This window comes from Jaculus jaculus, chromosome 5 (genome assembly GCF_020740685.1).
Source record: "Jaculus jaculus isolate mJacJac1 chromosome 5, mJacJac1.mat.Y.cur, whole genome shotgun sequence".
Lineage (NCBI taxonomy): Eukaryota > Metazoa > Chordata > Mammalia > Rodentia > Dipodidae > Jaculus > Jaculus jaculus.
The window spans coordinates 108,219,156-108,237,102 of NC_059106.1; the positions used below are offsets into that span (position 1 = coordinate 108,219,156).

The 17,947-nt window shown below is 40.7% G+C and overlaps 1 protein-coding gene across 5 annotated transcripts in view; it reads right to left on the bottom strand.

Moving 5' to 3' along the window:
* The window catches only part of Ncoa1 (nuclear receptor coactivator 1), a 252,169-nt gene that overhangs the window by 36,548 nt on the left and 197,674 nt on the right, over nt 1-17,947 (bottom strand). For all 5 annotated transcript variants that reach the window (XM_045148792.1, XM_045148791.1, XM_045148790.1 and 2 more), the window contains exons 15-16: nt 16,656-16,824; nt 15,025-15,339 (exon numbers count right to left, since the gene is read on the bottom strand). In XM_045148792.1, the coding sequence (XP_045004727.1) occupies nt 15,025-15,339; nt 16,656-16,824 (484 nt within the window). The remainder of the gene's footprint in view (nt 1-15,024; nt 15,340-16,655; nt 16,825-17,947) is intronic.

Consider the following 17,947-nt stretch of genomic DNA (forward strand, 5'->3'; position numbering starts at 1 on the left):
TTCTAAAGAACATTGTTCTGCAGGATATTAATAGATGTGTCAAGAAAATAGCATGCTGTGCTGTATGAAGTACTGGAAATGATGGGTTACACAAGGTAAAACACATTTATTACCACAGCCATTTTACAAGCCTTTAATTGGCCAAACCACACCGTGCATCTCTAAGAAGGAGCTGTGCAGCGTGTTTATGATGAGCCTTTTCCTGACGTAACTCTCAACATCGATCTTCCAGAATAATCTGTGGAACACTGGTCTGATGCTCAGTTCAGATCAGGCGACAGTTATAGGTCACAAGCATGCAGTATACCTAGTCAGATATGGCAGTGCACATTTTTAATCCCAGCACATGGGAGATGGAGATAGGAGGATTGCTATGAGTTCAAAGCCAGCCTGAGACTACATAGTTAATTCCAGGTCAGCTTGAGCTAGAGTGAGACCCTACCTTGAAAAACCAAAGCAGTATACCCAGAAGTAAATTTTCATTATAATCAATCTATAGCTCAAAGTTTTCTTCCTCAATATAATTCACTAGGAATCAACTCTTTGGAGAGCTAGTAATTATTTTGTTGTTTATGATTACAGTTGCAAAGATGGGGACTGAACATAGGGCCTCACACATCTATGCAAACAATCTACCTCTGAGATATATAGAGGGTCTCACAATGTTGCCCAGACTGGTCTCAAATGGCTGGGCTCCTGCTTCAGCTTCCAAAGAAGCTGAGAGTATAGTATAGGCATATGCCACTATACCCAACTCTATGCTATTTTATGTTTATATGATATTCCATAACCCATAAATTATACAAGTATATGGATAATTTTATTATACTATATGTAAAGTTTATTTAAAAAATTTTAAAAAGCTATGAACAGTCATGACATTTCTCATTGGGAAATAGCTTAAGTTAACTCTACTTTTATTTATTTAAAAAAATTATCACACATCTGCGAGGATGTAGGCATGCCAGGGCTCTTGCCTGTCTAGCTTTATGTGGGTGGATGGAGAATTGAACCCTGGATGGCAGCCTTTGTCAGCAAGTGCCTCTAACCACTGAACAATCTCCCCAGTCTTAGATTTCATTTATTTTTAAGATATTTATTTATTTACTTATGACAGAGGGGAGGGGAGAAAATGGGCATACCAGGGCCTCTAGCCAGTGCAAACGAACTCCAGACGCATGCAACAACATGTGCATCTGGCTTACATGGGATTTGGAGAATTGACCCTGGGTCTTTCGGCTTCACAGGCAAGCACCTTAAACACTAAGCCATTTCTCCAGCCCTCATTTATTTTGTAAAAAACATTTTATATTTATTTATTACAGAGAGAGAGAGAGAGAGAGAGAGAGAGAGAGAGAGAGAGAGAAAATGAGAATATGGGTATGCCAGAGCCTCTAGCCACTGCAAATAAACTCCAGATGCATGCAACACCTTATGTATCTGGCTTACGTGGGTCTTGGAAAATCGAATCTGGATCCTTTGGCTATGCAAGCAAATGCCTTAACCACTAAGCCATCTCTCCAGCCCACCTTTCACTTATTTTTGACTCACATTATATCAACAGCAAATCAACCTTGAGGAGAAGTTCATACAATATAAATACTAAGGGACAACACCGTGGGACAGCATAAAACATTCAGTCACTCCAAAAATAAAGTTGCCAACAAGATGAAAAGAACTTTTTTATATTTTTATTTGAGAGTGACAGATAGATAGATAGATAGATAGAGAGAGAGAGAGAGAGAGAGAGAGAGAGAGAGAGAGAGAATGGGTGTGCTAGGGCCTCCAGCCACTGCAAACAAGCTCTAGATGCATGTGCCACCTTGTGTATCAATTTTACGTAGGTCCTGAGGAATCGAGCCTTGAACTGGGGTCCTTAGGCATTACAGGCAAGCGTTTAACTGCTAAGCCATCTCTCCAGCCCCCAAAGAACTTTGGGATTAAAGGCATGCGTAATCATGTCCAGCTAAAGTAATTCTTAAGAACTGAAATCAGCTGGGTGTGGTGGTGCACACCTTTAATCCCAGCACTCATGAGGTAGAGATAGGACGAGCACCATGAATTCGAGTCTACCCTGAGACTACACAGCAAATTCCAGGTCAGCCTGGGCTAGAGTGAGACCCTACCTCGAAAAACAAAAACAAAACAAAACAAAAAAATCGGAATTTATGTGCTTTCTACACTTAAAGACAATGGGTGTAAATTAAAAAAAAAATCAAGCTAATTTATTGAAAAAAATGTCTTCAAGATATTGTAGACAGTGGGAGGCTACAGGGTGAACCAATCACTGTCTTCTGGGAATTCCCTGTGGAGTGGCAGAGGTCAGCATGCAATACCATGGGAAACGAGTGCGATATTTGCACATTTAGAGAGTAATGCACAGGCAGCAGCCAATAGTAGGAGTGAATTCAACAGGTCTCCAGGGATGAGAATGTCAAGTGGCAAGAAGGATGGCAAGAGTTAACGTGAGGCAAAAGGAACAGCAACATGAAACAGGGGAGAAGAAAATGAGGACAGGTAACAATACAACAGTGCTGGTAAGGAAGTCATGTAAACTGCAGAAAGAGGACAGTTGAGATACCAAACTCATAGCTTTACATATTGTCTCCATTGTAAGACAATGTGAGAATAAAATAGGTGAAGAGAGGAAAGATACTGTAGAAATAAGAAGTTGTTTTCAGAAATACAAGGGGTATTCCAAATAGAAATTAATGACCACTGTTTTTGCTATTTAAAAAACCTGTAAACATAACAGATTATACTCTTATACCCTCACCCCTGCTCATGTTACCCTGGGGCTCTCCTCAGTGGGGTGATGGCATTCACCATGGGGTCATGAAGGCAAGAGCCAGTCCCTCTGAGGTGGCAGAGGGGCCATGCCTCAGGATATTCCTACCCACACTGTGCTATGAGCATTTCTTGTTAAAGAAAATCTGTATTTTTTCTGTCCTTAAAGTAATACTTGTTCATTTTTACTTTCACTTGACTGTTCACCTGACTAAAGCTGTATACCTCCATCATACTCTATGTGTATACCTGACCGAAGCTGTGAACCTGCGTCCCACTCTATGTGCACCTGACCAATGCTATGCACCTCCAGCCCACTCTATGTGTGCCCCTGACCAATGCTAAGTACCTCCATCCCATTCTATGTGTGCCCCTAACCAATGCTGTGTACCTCCAGCCCACTCTTATGTGTGCACCTGACCAATGCTGTGTACCTCCAGCCCACTCTATGTGTGCCCCTGACCAATGCTGTGTACCTCCAGCCCACTCTATGTGTGCCCCTGACCAATGCTGTGTACCTCCAGCCCACTCTGTGTGTGCCCCTGACCAATGCTGTGTACCTCCAGCCCACTCTTATGTGTGCACCTGACTAATACTAAGTACCTCCATCCCATTCTATGTGTGCACCTGACCAATGCTGTGTACCTTTGTCCCACTCTGTGTGCACCTACTGTTGTGTATCTTCCTCCCTCTCTGACCTGCCTCTTCTCTCTGATTAGAAATTTTCTATCTATTTTTCAACAAACAGGTTAAATTCTGTTTCTTCCAATGAAGGCCTTCCAAAATGATCATATTTTTTTACTTTCTTGAAAACCTTGGTCTTGGTCAGTTGAGAAGTAGGAAAAGTCTCCTTAGAGGTGGGGATAATATTCAAAAGTCCAAAATGGGATACCCAAAAGACTCGTTGAAAAGAAATAATAATATGTTTAATAAAACAAGTGAATGATGGTCATATTTAAATAGCATCAAATATTATGTTTTTCCTAATAAAATTGAAAAGCTAAATACCATTTTTTGTTTGTTTGTTTGTTTATTTATTTATTTTTTGAGGCAGGTTCTCACTCTAGCTCTGGCTGACCTGGAATTTACTGTGTATTCTCAGATTGGCCTTGAACTCACAGCAATCCTCCTACCTCTGCCTCCTGAGTGCTGGGATTAAAGGTGTGAGCTACCATGCCCGGGTCCTATTTATTTTTTAAAAATATCGTATTTAGTTAGGAGAAAGGTGGATGGTACTATCTACACAAGATTCTCTTAACAGGATAAAAGATGATGACATCAAAATAAAAGAGAGGGGGCTGGAGAGATGGCTTAGCGGTGAAGCGCTTGCCTGTGAAGCCTAAGGACCCCGGTTCGAGGCTCGGTTCCCCAGGTCCCACGTTAGCCAGATGCACAAGGGGGCGCACGCGTCTAGAGTTCGTTTGCAGAGGCTGGAAGCCCTGGCGCACCCATTCTCTCTCTCTCCCTCTATCTGTCTTTCTCTCTGTGTCTGTCGCTCTCAAATAAATAAATAAATAAAAATTAAAAAAAAATAAAAGAGAGGGCCTCAAAAACAAACAAACAAACAAACAAACAAACAAACAAACAAACAGTGAAAGAGAGACTAACTGAGGGGGACGGGGACATGGTGGGAGGTGGATTTGTTAAGGGGAATGTGGGGGAGGGGAAGGGAAGTAATTATCATGGTTTATTTTTATTTATTTATTTATTTTTGGTTTTTTGAGGTAGGGACTCACTCTAGCCCAGGCTGACCTGGAATTTACTATGTACTCTCAGGGTGGCCTCAAACTCATGGTAATCCTCCTATCTCTGCCTCCTAAGTGCTGGGATTAAAGGCATGTGCCACCACGCCAGATTTATTGTTTTTTGTTTGTTTGAGGTAGGGTCTCACTCTAGCTCAGGTGAACCTGGAATTCACTATGTAGTCTCAGGGGGGCCTCAAACTCAAGGCAATTTTCCTACTTCTACCTGGGATTAAAGGCGTGTATCACCACGCCCGGCTTTGATTTACTCTTTATAATTATGAAAGTTGTCAATAAAAAAAAAAAAAAGAAAAAGAAAAAAGACAGAGGCAGAGAGAGAGGCAGAGGGAGAGGCAGAGGGAGAAGGAGAGGGAGAGGGAGAGGGAGAGGGAGAGGGAGAGGGAGAGGGAGAGGGAGGAGGACAGAGAGAGAGAGAGAGAGAGGGAGAGGGAGAGAGGGAGAGGGAGAGAGGGAGAGAGAGGGAGGGAGGGAGAGAGGGAGAGAGGGAGGGAGGGAGGGAGGAAGAAAGAGAGAGGGAGAGAGAGAATGAGAATGGGCATGCCAGGGCTGCCAGCCACTGCAAATGAACTCCAGACATATGTGTTATTTTGTGCATCTGGTTTTAGGTGGGTACTGAGGAATAAACTTGGGTCCTTTGGCTTGGCTGGCAAATGTATTAACCCTTAGGCCATCTCTTTAATCCCATAAATACTCTTTTTTTTTTTTTTTTTTTTTTTTTGAGGTAGGGTCTCACTTTCGCCCAGGCTGACCTGGAATTCACTATGTAGTCGCAGGGTGGTCTCAAACTCACCAGAATCCTCTTACCTCTATTCCTGAGTTCTGGGATAAAAAGGCATGCAAACCACACCTGACTTTAAATACTATTTTTAAAGGGCTTGTGGTAGCTTAAAAAGGAAATACGGGTTGTGGCCAGAAGACAGTATAAACCTAGTCTATCTGCATACCACAACCACACCCAGTTTAGGTGGGTTGTTACTACTTTGTTTGCTTGAATGGATTTTCCCCTATGCCTTGACAAGTCCTTTCTTTTTTCTTTTTTAGTAAAACTGAAGAATGACTATACCTAGGTCAGATGTTTTAAAACCACACCAAGTCATGTGGTTTTTTTTTTTTTAATTTTTATTAACATTTTCCATGATTATAAAATATATCCCATGGTAATTCCCTCCCTCCCCACCCCCACACTTTCCCATTTGAAATTCCATTCTCCATCATATTACCTCCCCATTCCAATCATTGTAATTACATATATACAATATCAACCTATTAAGTATCCTCCTCCCTTCCTTTCTCTACCCTTTATGTCTCCTTTTAAACTTACTGGCCTCTGCTACTAAGTATTTTCATTCTCACGCAGAAGCCCAGTCATCTGTAGCTAGGATCCACATATGAGAGAGAACATGTGGCGCTTGGCTTTCTGGGCCTGGGTTACCTGACTTAGTATAATACGTTCCAGGTCCATCCATTTTTCTGCAAATTTCGTAACTTCATTTTTCTTTACCGCTGAGTAGAACTCCATTGTATAAATGTGCCACATCTTCATTATACACTCATCTGTTGAGGGAAATCTAGGCTGGTTCCATTTCCCAGCTATTATAAATTGAGCAGCAATAAACATGGTTGAGCACGTACTTCTAAGGAAATGAGATGAATCCTTTGGATATATGCCTAGGAGTGCTATAGCTGGGTCATATGGTAGATCAATCTCTAGCTGTTTTAGGAACCTCCACACTGTTTTCCACAATGGCGGGACCAGATTGCATTCCCACCAGCAGTGCAGAAGGGTTCCTTTTTTTCCACATCCCCGCCAACATTTATGATCATTTGTTTTCATGATGGTGGCCAATCTGACAGGAGATGGAATCTCAATGTAGTTTTAATCTGCATTTCCTTGATGACTAGTGACGTAGAACATTTTTTTAGATGCTTATATGCCATTCATATTTCATCCTTTGAGAACTCTCTATTTAGCTCCATAGCCCATTTTTTGATTGGCTTGTTTGATTCCTTATTATTTAACTTTTTGAGTTCTTTGTATATCCTAGATATTAATTCTCTGTCAGATATATAGCTGGTGAAGATTTTTTCCCATTCTGTAGGTTGCCTCTTTGCTTTTTTCACTATGTCCTTTGCGGTGCAAAATCTTTGTAATTTCATTAGGTCCCAGTGGTTAATCTGTGGTTTTATTGCCTGAGCAATTGGGGTTGTATTCAGAAAGTCTTTGCCAAGACCAATATGTTGAAGTGTTTCCCTACTTTTTCCTCTAGCAGTTTCAAAGTTTCCGGTCTGATGTTAAGGTCTTTAATCCATTTGTACTTAATTCTTGTGCATGGCGAGAGAGAAGAATCTACTTTCATCCTTCTGCAGATATATATCCAGTTTTCAAAACACCATTGGCTGAAGAGGCTGTCTCTTCTCCAATGAGTATTTTTGGCATTTTTATCAAATATCAGGTGGCTATAGCTACTTGGGCTTACATCTGGGTCCTCTATTCTGTTCCACTGATCTACATGTCTGTTTTTGTGCCAGTACCATGCTGCTTTTGTTACTATGGCTCTGTAGTATAGGTTAAAATCAGGTATGGTGATACCACCAGCCTCTTTTTTGTTGCTCAGTATTATTTTAGATATTCGAGGTTTTTTGTGATTCCAAATGAATTTTTGGATTGTTTTTTCTATTTCCATGAAGAAAGCCTTTGGAATTTTGATAGGGATTGCATTAAATGTGTAGATTGCTTTAGGTAAGATTGCCATTTTCACAATATTGATTCTTCCAATCCAGGAACAACGGATGTTTCTCCACTTTCTAGTGTCTTCTGCAATTTCTCGCTTGAGTGTTTTAAAGTTCTCATTGTATAGATTCTTTACTTCCTTGGTTAGGTTTATTCCAAGGTATTTTATTTTTTTTGATGCAATTGTGAATGGGAGTGATTCTCTGATTTCATCCTCTGTGTGTTTGTTGTTAGCATATACGAAGGCTACTGATTTCTGTGTATTTATTTTGTATCCTGCTACATTGCTGTAGGTTTTGATCAGCTCTAACAGTTTGCTAGTAGAGTCTTTAGGGTCCTTTATGTATAGAATCATGTCATCTGCAAATAATGATAACTTGATTTCTTCCTTTCCAATTTGTATCCCTTTTATGTGTGTCTCTTGCCTTATTGCTATGGCTAAGACTTCCAAAACTATATTAAATAAAAGTGGGGACAGTGAACACCCTTGTCTTGTTCCTGATTTTAGTGGAAAAGCTTCTAGGTTTTCCCCATTCAGTAATATGTTGGCTGTAGGCTTGTCATAAATAGCCTTTATTATATTGAGATATGTTCCTTCTATTCCCAGTCTCTGTAGGACTTTTATCATGAAGGGAAGTTGGATTTTGTCAAATGCTTTCTCTGCGTCTAATGAGATGATCATGTGATTTTTGTCCTTCAGCCCGTTTATGTAATGTATTACATTTATAGATTTGCGTATGTTGAACCATCCCTGCATCTCTGGGATAAAGCCTACTTGGTCAGGGTGAATGATCTTTTTGATATACTCTTGTATTCTGTTTGCCAATATTTTGTGTGGAGAATTTTTGCATCTATGTTCATGAGGGAGATTGGTCTATAATTTTCTTTTTTTGTTCTATCTTTGCCTGGTTTTGGTATCAGGGTGATGCTGGCCTCATAGAAGGAGTTTGGTAGAATTCCTTCTTTTTCTATTTCCTGGAAAAGCTTAAGAAGCAATGGTGTTAGCTCTTCCTTGAAAGTCTGGTAAAATTCAGCAGTGAATCCATCCGGGCCTGGGCTTTTTTTAGTTGGGAGATTATTGATAACTGTTCGGATCTCCATGTTTGTTATAGGTCTATTTAAGTGATTAATCTCATTTTGATTTAATTTAGGTAGGTCATATAGATCAAGGAAATCATCCATTTCTTTCAGATTTTCATACTTTGTGGAGTATATTCTTTTATAGTATGTCCCTATGATTTTTTGAATTTCTCTGGAATCTGTTGTGATGTTACCTAGTTCATCTCTGATTTTATTAATTTGTGTCTCTTCTCTCTTTCTTTTGGTCAGATTTGCTAAGGGTTTATCAATCTTGTTTATCCTTTCAAAGAACCAACTCTTTGTTTCATTAATTCTTTGGATTGTTCTTTTTGTTTCTATTTCATTAATTTCTGCCCTAATCTTTACTATTTCTTCCCGTCTACTGATTTTTGGTTTGCCTTGTTCTTCTTTTTCCAAGGCTTTAAGGCAAAGCATTAGGTCCTTTACTTGTGACCTTTCTAATTTCTTAAGGCTATAAATTTACCTCTTAGAACTGCCTTCATTGTGTCCCAGAGATTTTGGTATGTTGTGTTCTCATTATCATTTGACTCTATAAATTTTTTGATTGCCTTTTTGATTTCTTCATTGACCCACTCATCATTTAGTAGTGTATTGTTTAGTTTCCATGATTTTGTGTATGCTCTATAGCCTTTCTTGCTACTGATTTGTAGTTTAATTCCATTGTGGTCAGATAGAATGCAAGGAATTATTTCAATTTTCCTGAATTTGTTAAGATTTGCTTTGTGTCCTAATATATGGTCTATTTTAGAGAATGTTCCATGTGCTGCTGAAAAGAATGTATATTCTGCAGCCTTTGGATGAAATGTCCTCTATATATCTGTTAGGTCCATTCCTTCTATGACCTCATTTAGTCCAGATGCCTCTCTGTTTATTCTTTCCCTGGATGACCTGTCAATTGATGAGAGTGGGGTGTTAAAGTCACCCACCACCACTGTGTTTGGTGTTATCTGTGACCTTAGTTCTAATAGTGTTTGTTTGACGAATTTGGGAGCCCCCATGTTAGGTGCATATATGTTTAGGATTGTAATGTCCTCCTGTTGGAGTGTGCCCTTAATCAATATAAAGTGACCTTCCTTATCTTTCTTGACTAACGTCGGACTAAATTCTACCCTGTCTGATATTAGGATAGCAACCCCTGCTTGTTTTCTAGGCCCATTTGCTTGAAACACCGTCTTCTAACCTTTCACCCTAAGATAATATCTATCCTTTGTAGAAAGGTGAGTTTCTTGGAGACAACAAATTGTAGGATCCTGATTTTTAACCCAGTCTGCAAATCTATGTCTTTTCGTTGGGGCATTGAGGCCGTCGATATTAAGAGATATTATTGAAAGGTGTATATTTATGTTTGCCATTTTTTTTGTGTGTGTGTGTTTCTGGTTCTACCTGTGCTCTCTTCTGTTAACTGGTATTTGAGTATAGCTTGTTTTTTCTAGGTTCCTTATATGTGTGCTTTTCCTTTTTTTCAGCATGGAGGATTCTATCAAGTATTTTCTGTAGAGCTGGTTTTGTCTTCAAATACTCCTGTAACCTGCTTTTGTCATGGAATGTCTTTATTTCTCCATCTATTTGAATGGATAACTTTGCAGGATAAAGTAACCTTGGTTGACAGTTGTTATCTTTCAGAACTTGGAATATACCACTCCAAGCCCTTCTGGCTTTAAAAGTTTGTGTTAAATAATCTGCTGTAATCCTGATGGGCTTGCTTTTGTAGGTAACTTGATTTTTCTCTCTAACTGCTTTCAATATTTTTCTTTGGTGTGTGTGTTTGGAAGTTTGATTATAATATGGTGAGGGGAGGTTCTTTCTGGGTTTTGTCTGGCTGGGGTTCTAAAGGCTTCCTGTATCTGTATTGGCACCTCTTTCCCAATTTGTGGGAAATTTTCCTCTATGATTTTGTTGAAGACGCCTACTATGCCTCTGGAGTGGAGTTCTTCTCCTTCTACTATGCCCTGAATTCTTATATTGGATCTTTTCATAGTGTCCCGAATATCTTGAAATTCCCACTCATACTTTTCTATAAGTTTGTCTTTCTCTTTGTTGGACTGCATTAGGTCTGCCACCTGGTCTTCTAGCTTAGATATTCTGTCCTCTCCCTCATCCATCCTACTGGTGAGATTTTCTACAGAGTTTTTTATTTCATTAACTGTGTTCTTCATTGCTAGTAATTCTGACTGGTTTTTCTTTATTATTTCTATTTCCCTATTTATGTCTTGTATTGCCTTCTTTATTTCATTAAATTGGTGTCCTGCCTCTTCTTTGATTCCTTTGATTTCCTCCTTGATTTCCTCTTTGATTTCTTCTTTGATTGTTTTCATGTGTTCTTTGACCTCTTTGAACATATTTATAATTATTCTTTTGAACTCTTTCTCAGGCATTTCCTCTAACTCTTTCTCACTGGAGGACATTTCTGATGCATTAATACTTTTAGGTGGATTTATATCGTCTTGCTTTTTAGTGTTTCTTGTGTTATAATGTATATATTTTTGCATCTTGGATTAAGTTAATGCTTGGATTTTCTAGCTAGCTGTGTATTCTTAGCTGTATCAATTGATTTGATGTAATATATTTTCAGGGTAGGACCTTAAGGTGTTAGGTGTGGCTCTTAAGACTCTCAGAGTATCTACAAAGATCTTCTTAGGGGTTGAGTTTCCCTGCTATAGGAGTATTCAAGCAGGCTGAGTGGAATAAAATACAGGTAGATTCTAAAATTTAACTAAACACTGTACACATTCAATCAAAAACAGCCCCGAGTATGTATGCAAGAGTAGTTATTATAATGACCAGATCCTTTACCAACAAAGAGGATTAGATTTCTGGTCTGTTGAGGGATCCAAGTCAGCTTGTGACCAAGTGAGACCCTTCCCTGGTGCAATCCCAGTTACCTTGGATGATTTTGGTCTCAGTTAAGTTGCTGCCTGGGTCGTCGGGCTGCTGTTCTGATTTCTGGAGCTGGGCACTTGCTTTTCCTGCGGGGCAAACTGAGCCGCTGCTGCTGCCTCTGCTGCTGCTGTAGCTGCCACTGCTGGAGCCACCACTGCTGCTGAAGCTGCTGCTGCTGTGTCCACTGCCGCTGCTCACCCTGAAGCTGCTGCTGCGGGGTCTGCCGCTGCTGCCGCTCCTGGGTCTGCTGCTGCTGGGGCTGCTGTTACCGGTGCTGGAGCCGCTGATGTTGCTGCTGAACTCTGCTCCTGCTTGGGTCCCGCTGTCAGCCCATGTTGGCGTGGCCGGGTCCCGGGCCGCTGCTCTGTTCGCCGGAGCTGGGCTCAGGCGGTGGGGGAGCGGAGGGAGCCGCAGCTGCTCTGGATCTCTCGCTGCTCCAAGTGTTCTTCTACCTCGTGGTCTGCTCCTGCGCTGCTCGCTGCCGCTCTCCTCTCACGCACGTTTCCCGAGTTGCGGAGAGCGTGGTGTGAGGGGAAGCTCCCGCACCTGGCTTTTCCTGCGGCTCGAGCCGAGTCTGGCGGCTTTCTGGTGCGCTGCGGCTGTGGCGGTTGGCCGAGCTGCCGGAGCCGCTTTTCCCGCCTGTGCAGGCTCTGGATGCTCTGGAACTCTTCTACTTCTCTGCTGCCGCTTCAATTTCCTATACACTTCACTTTTTAGTAAAAGTGTGTATTTTGCTGAGTTTTTTTGGTCTTTTTCCCCCCTAGGCTGCTTTGGCGTGGTACCTATGCTGCCATCTTAACCGGAAGTCCCCTCATGTGGTTTTAAAAGGCATTTTTGTTGTGATACTGTGGGAGGGGATAGTACTATTATTTAGCACTAGACACTGGGGATGCTGCTAAACATCCTTCAATGCATAGGATACTCCTAGAACAAGTACAATCCAGGTCAAAATGCTCAAGTGTCAAGTCATGCATAAAATTATTGCCCCAACAAAGTGTTCTTTAAAGTAGCCTGAGGTTGGGAATAGTTCAGTTGTCAGAGTACCTGCTTCCATGTGCGAAGCCCTGTGTTTAGCCCCACACTGCATGAATCTACGTGCAGTGGCTTCTGGAGAAAGGAAGAACAGAAGCTCATGGTTACCCTGGGTTACATAGGGAGAGCTCCAGGCCAGCATGAGGTCCTGTAACAACAACAACAATACCACCACCACCACGAACCTATTCTCTAGCCTAGGTGTGATACATGCCATTAAGCACAGTTACTGGGGAGGCTGAGGTAAGAGGATTGCTTGAATCCAGGAGTTTGAAGCCAGCTTAGGCAACACACTGAGACCCTGTCTCAAAAATGAAAGGAGGAAAAGAAAAGGTAGTTTGTTTTCTTTCCCTCCTCTTCCTTTTTTTTTTTTAGGTAGAAGATTCAAATGGGGCCTGGTATGCCCATTCTCTGACTGTTCCCTTCTCCTTCTCTCTTAAATAAATATATAAATAGAAAATATCTCTAAATGCCATATGGGGAGCTGGATATGGTAGTGTGTGCCTTTAATCTCAGAGGTAGGAGGATTGTTATTAGTGAGTTCAAGGCCAACCTGGGACTACAGGTCAGCCTGAGCAGAGTAAGACCTTACCTCAAAAAAACAAACCAAAACCAAAAAAAAAAAAAAAACCCCAAACTAACCAACCCCCAAGCCCCCACAAGCAAAGCAAAACAAAAGCCAAAATGAAAATACAAAAACAACATAAAACAAAAACTCACAACTACCACCACAATAACCAGAGGATGGCGGGCTATTACCTTCAACTAATTCCTTGGAGTATATTAAGACTTAATTTCTAAACTGGGCGCAGTGGCACATGCCTTTAATCCTAGCACTTGGGAGGCAGAGGTAGGAGGATCGCTGTGATACATAGTGAATTCCAGGTCAGCCTGGGCTAGTGTGAGACCCTACCTCAGAAAAAAAAAAAAGACTTAATTTTTTTCTCTTCTCTTAATGCTTTTATATATTTTATTTAAAACTTTTTGAAGAAACTATTTTATTTTTAAATTTATTTATTTATTTATTTGAGAGCGACAGACACAAAGAGAAAGACAGAGGGAGAGAGAGAGAATGGGTGCGCCAGGGCTTCCAGCCTCTGCAAACGAACTCCAGACGCGTGCGCCCCCTTGTGCATCTGGCTAACGTGGGACCTGGGGAACCGAGCCTCGAACTGGGGTCCTTAGGCTTCACAGGCAAGTGCTTAACCGCTAAGCCATCTCTCCAGCCCATATTTTTTAAATATACATGTACATATGTATTTGTGTGTGTATACACACACACACATATTTATTTAAGAGAGAGAGAGAGACAGACCAAAAGTGAATATAGGTGCAGCAGGGCCTCTTGTTACTTCAAATGAACTCCAGTTGTATGTACCACTTTGTGCATCTGGTTTTATGTGGATACTGGAGAAGCAAACCCATGCCTTCAGGATCTGCAAGCAAGCAACTAACTGCTGAGCCATCTTTCCAGCCCCTCTTCTTTTAATTCCTTATTTATTTATTTATTCTTTTAGTGGATTTTCGAGGGAGGGTATCACTGTAGCTCAGGCTGAGCTAGAATTCACCATGTCTCTGGGTGGCCTCGAACTCACGGTGATTCTCCTACCTCTGCCTCCTGAGTGCTGTGATTATAGGCATGTGCCACCAGGCCCAGCTTTCAGAGCCCCACCACCTCCTTTTAGTTTTCAAGGTAGGGTCTTACTCTATCCCAAGCTGACCTGGAACTCACTATGTAGTCTCTGGTGGCCTTGAACTCACTGTAATCCTCTACTTCTACCTTCCGAGTACTGGGATTAAAGATGTGCACCACCAGGCCTGCCTGGCTGGCTGGCTTTCTTTCTTTCTTTTTTTTTGAGGTAGGGTCTCTCTCTAGCCCAGGCTTACCTGGAATTCAATATGTAATCACAGGCTGGCACCTCAAACTCACAACTATCTTTCTACCTCTGCTTCCCAAGTGCTGGAATTAAAAGCGTGTGATATCACACCCAGCTGACCATTAACCATTTGCTTTTGAAGTTCTTGATGACTATATCCATGTCTTCTTACACAATCTTAAATATTTATGGCACTGGATCAATTTCTTTCCTGTCATGCAAGAGTTTAATTCATCCACAACTCCCAGGCCCTCCATCTTGTCTTTCTTCCACTCTAGCATAATAATATCACCACATATGAATCTCACCAACTTCAAACAAAATAAGCTTTATTTTGTTCAAATAAACAGCATCTCTCCTTGCTCTACTTTGTAATTTAAGATGTTTATCTTTATTAATTTAGTAATTACATAGTTCAATATGAAAGTAGTTTGATCTCAAAAAACAAAAATTAATTTACCTAAGCAGGGCATGGTGGCTCAGGCCTTTAATCTCAGCATTTGGAAGGCAGAGGTAGGTGGGTCACCATGAGTCCAAGGCCACCCTGAGACTACATAGTGAGTTTCAGGTCAGCCTGGGCTAGAGTGAGACCCTACCTCAAAAAAACAAAACAAAACAAAAAATTAACTTACCTTTAAGCTGTAGATTTTAAAGAACTTTGTTAGGAGCCAGTATACTAACTGGATAAAAGGGTTCTTTTATCCCCTTCCCAGCAGATGCAGGATTATTCGAGTCTTTCACAGAGATTCTGGGAGTGAATGCAACATGTTTACCATAGCCTTTGGGTGCTCTTACTGTGGAGAGCTTTGGCAGGGACTGTGTCAAGTACCCATGGCTAAAGGAGAACGCTTACCTGTTGCTGTCCCTGCAATCGCTGCTGTAGTTGAAGTCGAAGCTGGTTAGGTGCAGCTGGAGGTCTGTTCAGCGTTTGCCGGGGCTGCATGCCCATGCCAGGGGAAAACGGGCCTCGGGGAGATGTGACTTGAACAGGCATAGCCCCCAGGGAAGGTTTCTGCCTGACCATGCCTTGGAAGGGGCTAGGTAGAGTAGAAGTTGGAGAAGGGGACGAGTATGGCTGGGTATAGAGGGTAGGTCTTTCTTCCATCATCAAAGGTGGTGTTGCTTGCTGTGCTGGAAACCTCTCTGATAATACATCTAATCCACCCCCCTGTTAGAAAAGAAGCCAAAGTATCTTATAAACAAACTACTGCCAATGAATTAGATGCATCTCTATATAAATTCCAATGACAGCAAGTTATCTACAGGAAGTGTTATCATAATATATTTCATCTAAATTCCTGCTCTCCAGACGTTTATTATCCAAAGGACTCTCTTGTGTTAATTTGCTTCTGAAATGGAATAAATTAACTGAGATAGTTTAAATCTCGGATTAAAATATGATTTGAAAATGTCCTAACTCTCCGAGTGTGGTGGCATGTACCTTTAATCCCAGCACTTGGGAGGCAAAGCTATGTGGATTGCCATGAGTTTGAGGCCAGCCTGACTACATAATAAATTCTAGATCAGCCTGGGTTAGAGTGAGACCCTACCTCAAACAATCAAACCAGGGCTGAAGAGATGGCTTAGCAGTTAAGCCTATAGACCCAGGTGAAGCCTATAGACCCAGGTTCAATTCCCCAGGACCCATGTAAGCCAAATGCACAAGGGGGTTCATGCATCTTAAGAGTTCAATTGCAGTTTGATTAGAGGCCCTGGCATGCCCATTCTCTCTATATCTGCCTCTCTTTCTCTCTCAAAATGGATAAGTAAATTAAAAAAAAAATCAACCCCCCCCCAAAAAAATTGCCAGTCATGCTGGGTGTGGTGGTACACGCCTTTAATCCCAGCATTCAGAAGGCAGAGTTAGGAGGATTGCTCTGAGTTCAAGGCCACCCTGAGAACATACAGTGAATTCCAGGTCAGCCTGACCTAAAGTGAGACTGTACCTCGGAAAAAAAAAATTTATAGTCATGATATTACCAGTCCATAATCTGAAAAGCTAAGCAGGAAGTCAAAATGTTGAAGACAAGTATGAATAAAGGACAGAGTCCTAAAATAACAAGTCATAATATACATCTGAATTCTATTTCAGACTGACTTGTAAGACTTTGCTCCATAAAGTAAAGCTAAGACTTTCAAATTCAAAATTTTCTAATTATCACAGTACTTATTATTTTAAAAGGCCACTACTTATTATATATTTTGATAACTTTCATAAGGGATCAATGATAAAATAGCTAAAATGGTGAGAAAAATATTGAAAACTCTTGCTTAAAAATCACTTTCTAAGCTAGGAATGGTGGTACACACCTTTAATTCCAGCACTTGGGAGGCAGAGCTAGGATAATTGCTGAGTTTGCAGCTAACCTGGAACTACAGAGTGAGTTCCAGGTCAGCCTGGGCTAGAGTGAGATCCCTACCTCTAAAAAACCAAACAGTTTCTCAGGGCTACATTACTTAAATAATGCCAACTGTAATAAATACCTGAACAAGTTTGTCAATTCCCAGTGCTCTATCCAGTTCAGCAAGCTCAGTTTCGTCTTTGCCACTGAGGAAGGACACCAGTTGTTCCAGAAGAGCTTTCTCGTCATTTCTGCCTTCTACTGTTGTTGGTGGACAGAGAAGCTCATCTAATTGTGAACTAATACACTGGCTGCAGATCAGATGATGAGAAAAGGTAGGACAAAAATGATTCAATTTTAAGACTACAAACACATATACACATATATGAACTAATCTGACTCTAGAAAATTTTCTTTAGGATGAACTGAAAAGAATTCTAATTCAATGAAATGTTCCAAGCTCATTGTGCAGAAATTAAAAGAACATTTAGTACATCACTAGAACAGTATTTTCATTCTTTTGTCAACCATTGAACTTTGCTTCCATAGTCTGATTTAGCTTACAGAAATATTCTGAAAAACATGAAACAAATATAGTTATGAAAGGGGCAAACTTTTTTATTAAAAGCAAAAAATCAAGGCTGGGCATGGTGGCTCATGCCTTTAATCCCAGCACTTGGGAGGCAGAGGTAGGGGGATTGCTGTGAGTTCAAGGCCACCCTGAGACTACATACTGAATTCCAGGTCAGTCTGGGCTAGAGTAAGACCCTACCCCAAAAAACTAAAAAAAAGTGCAAAATCTATCCTTGTTTATAGAGAAAAGGTTCCAAAATATGTTATTCACATGCCTATTACATTTCCAATTTATTTTGGTTTTGATTTCTTTACAGATTAGTTTCTTAGCTATGTTATAAATTAATAGTATGTTACATTTATGAAGCCTAGAAAAACTGTGCATTTCTAACAGTGGTTGCTGAATAAAAAAAGTAAAAAACAGCCGGGTGTGGTGGCGCATGCCTTTAATCCCAGCACTCAGGAGGCGGAGATAGGAGGATTGCTGTGAGTTTGAGGCCAGATTGAGACTACATAGTGAATTCCAGGTCAGCCTGAGCTACAGTGACACCCTGCCTCTAAAAAAAAAAAAAAAAAAAAAGAAACAAACAAAAAAAACCAATCATTTAACCTATTTTCAGATTAAGTCTACTTACCTTACTGTATGAATGACATTATTAATAACTGAACCATAATCAGAACATAATTTCACTGAACTTTCAACAATGACCAAATCATATAGATAACATAATAATTATACAAAAAAGAAATTAAACTGAAACAATGAAACATGCTAGCAAGCTAGCAGTTAAGCAACAAAACACATGGCTCACTGAACATACAGAAAACAATCCAACCTGGTATCAACTCATATACAAAACT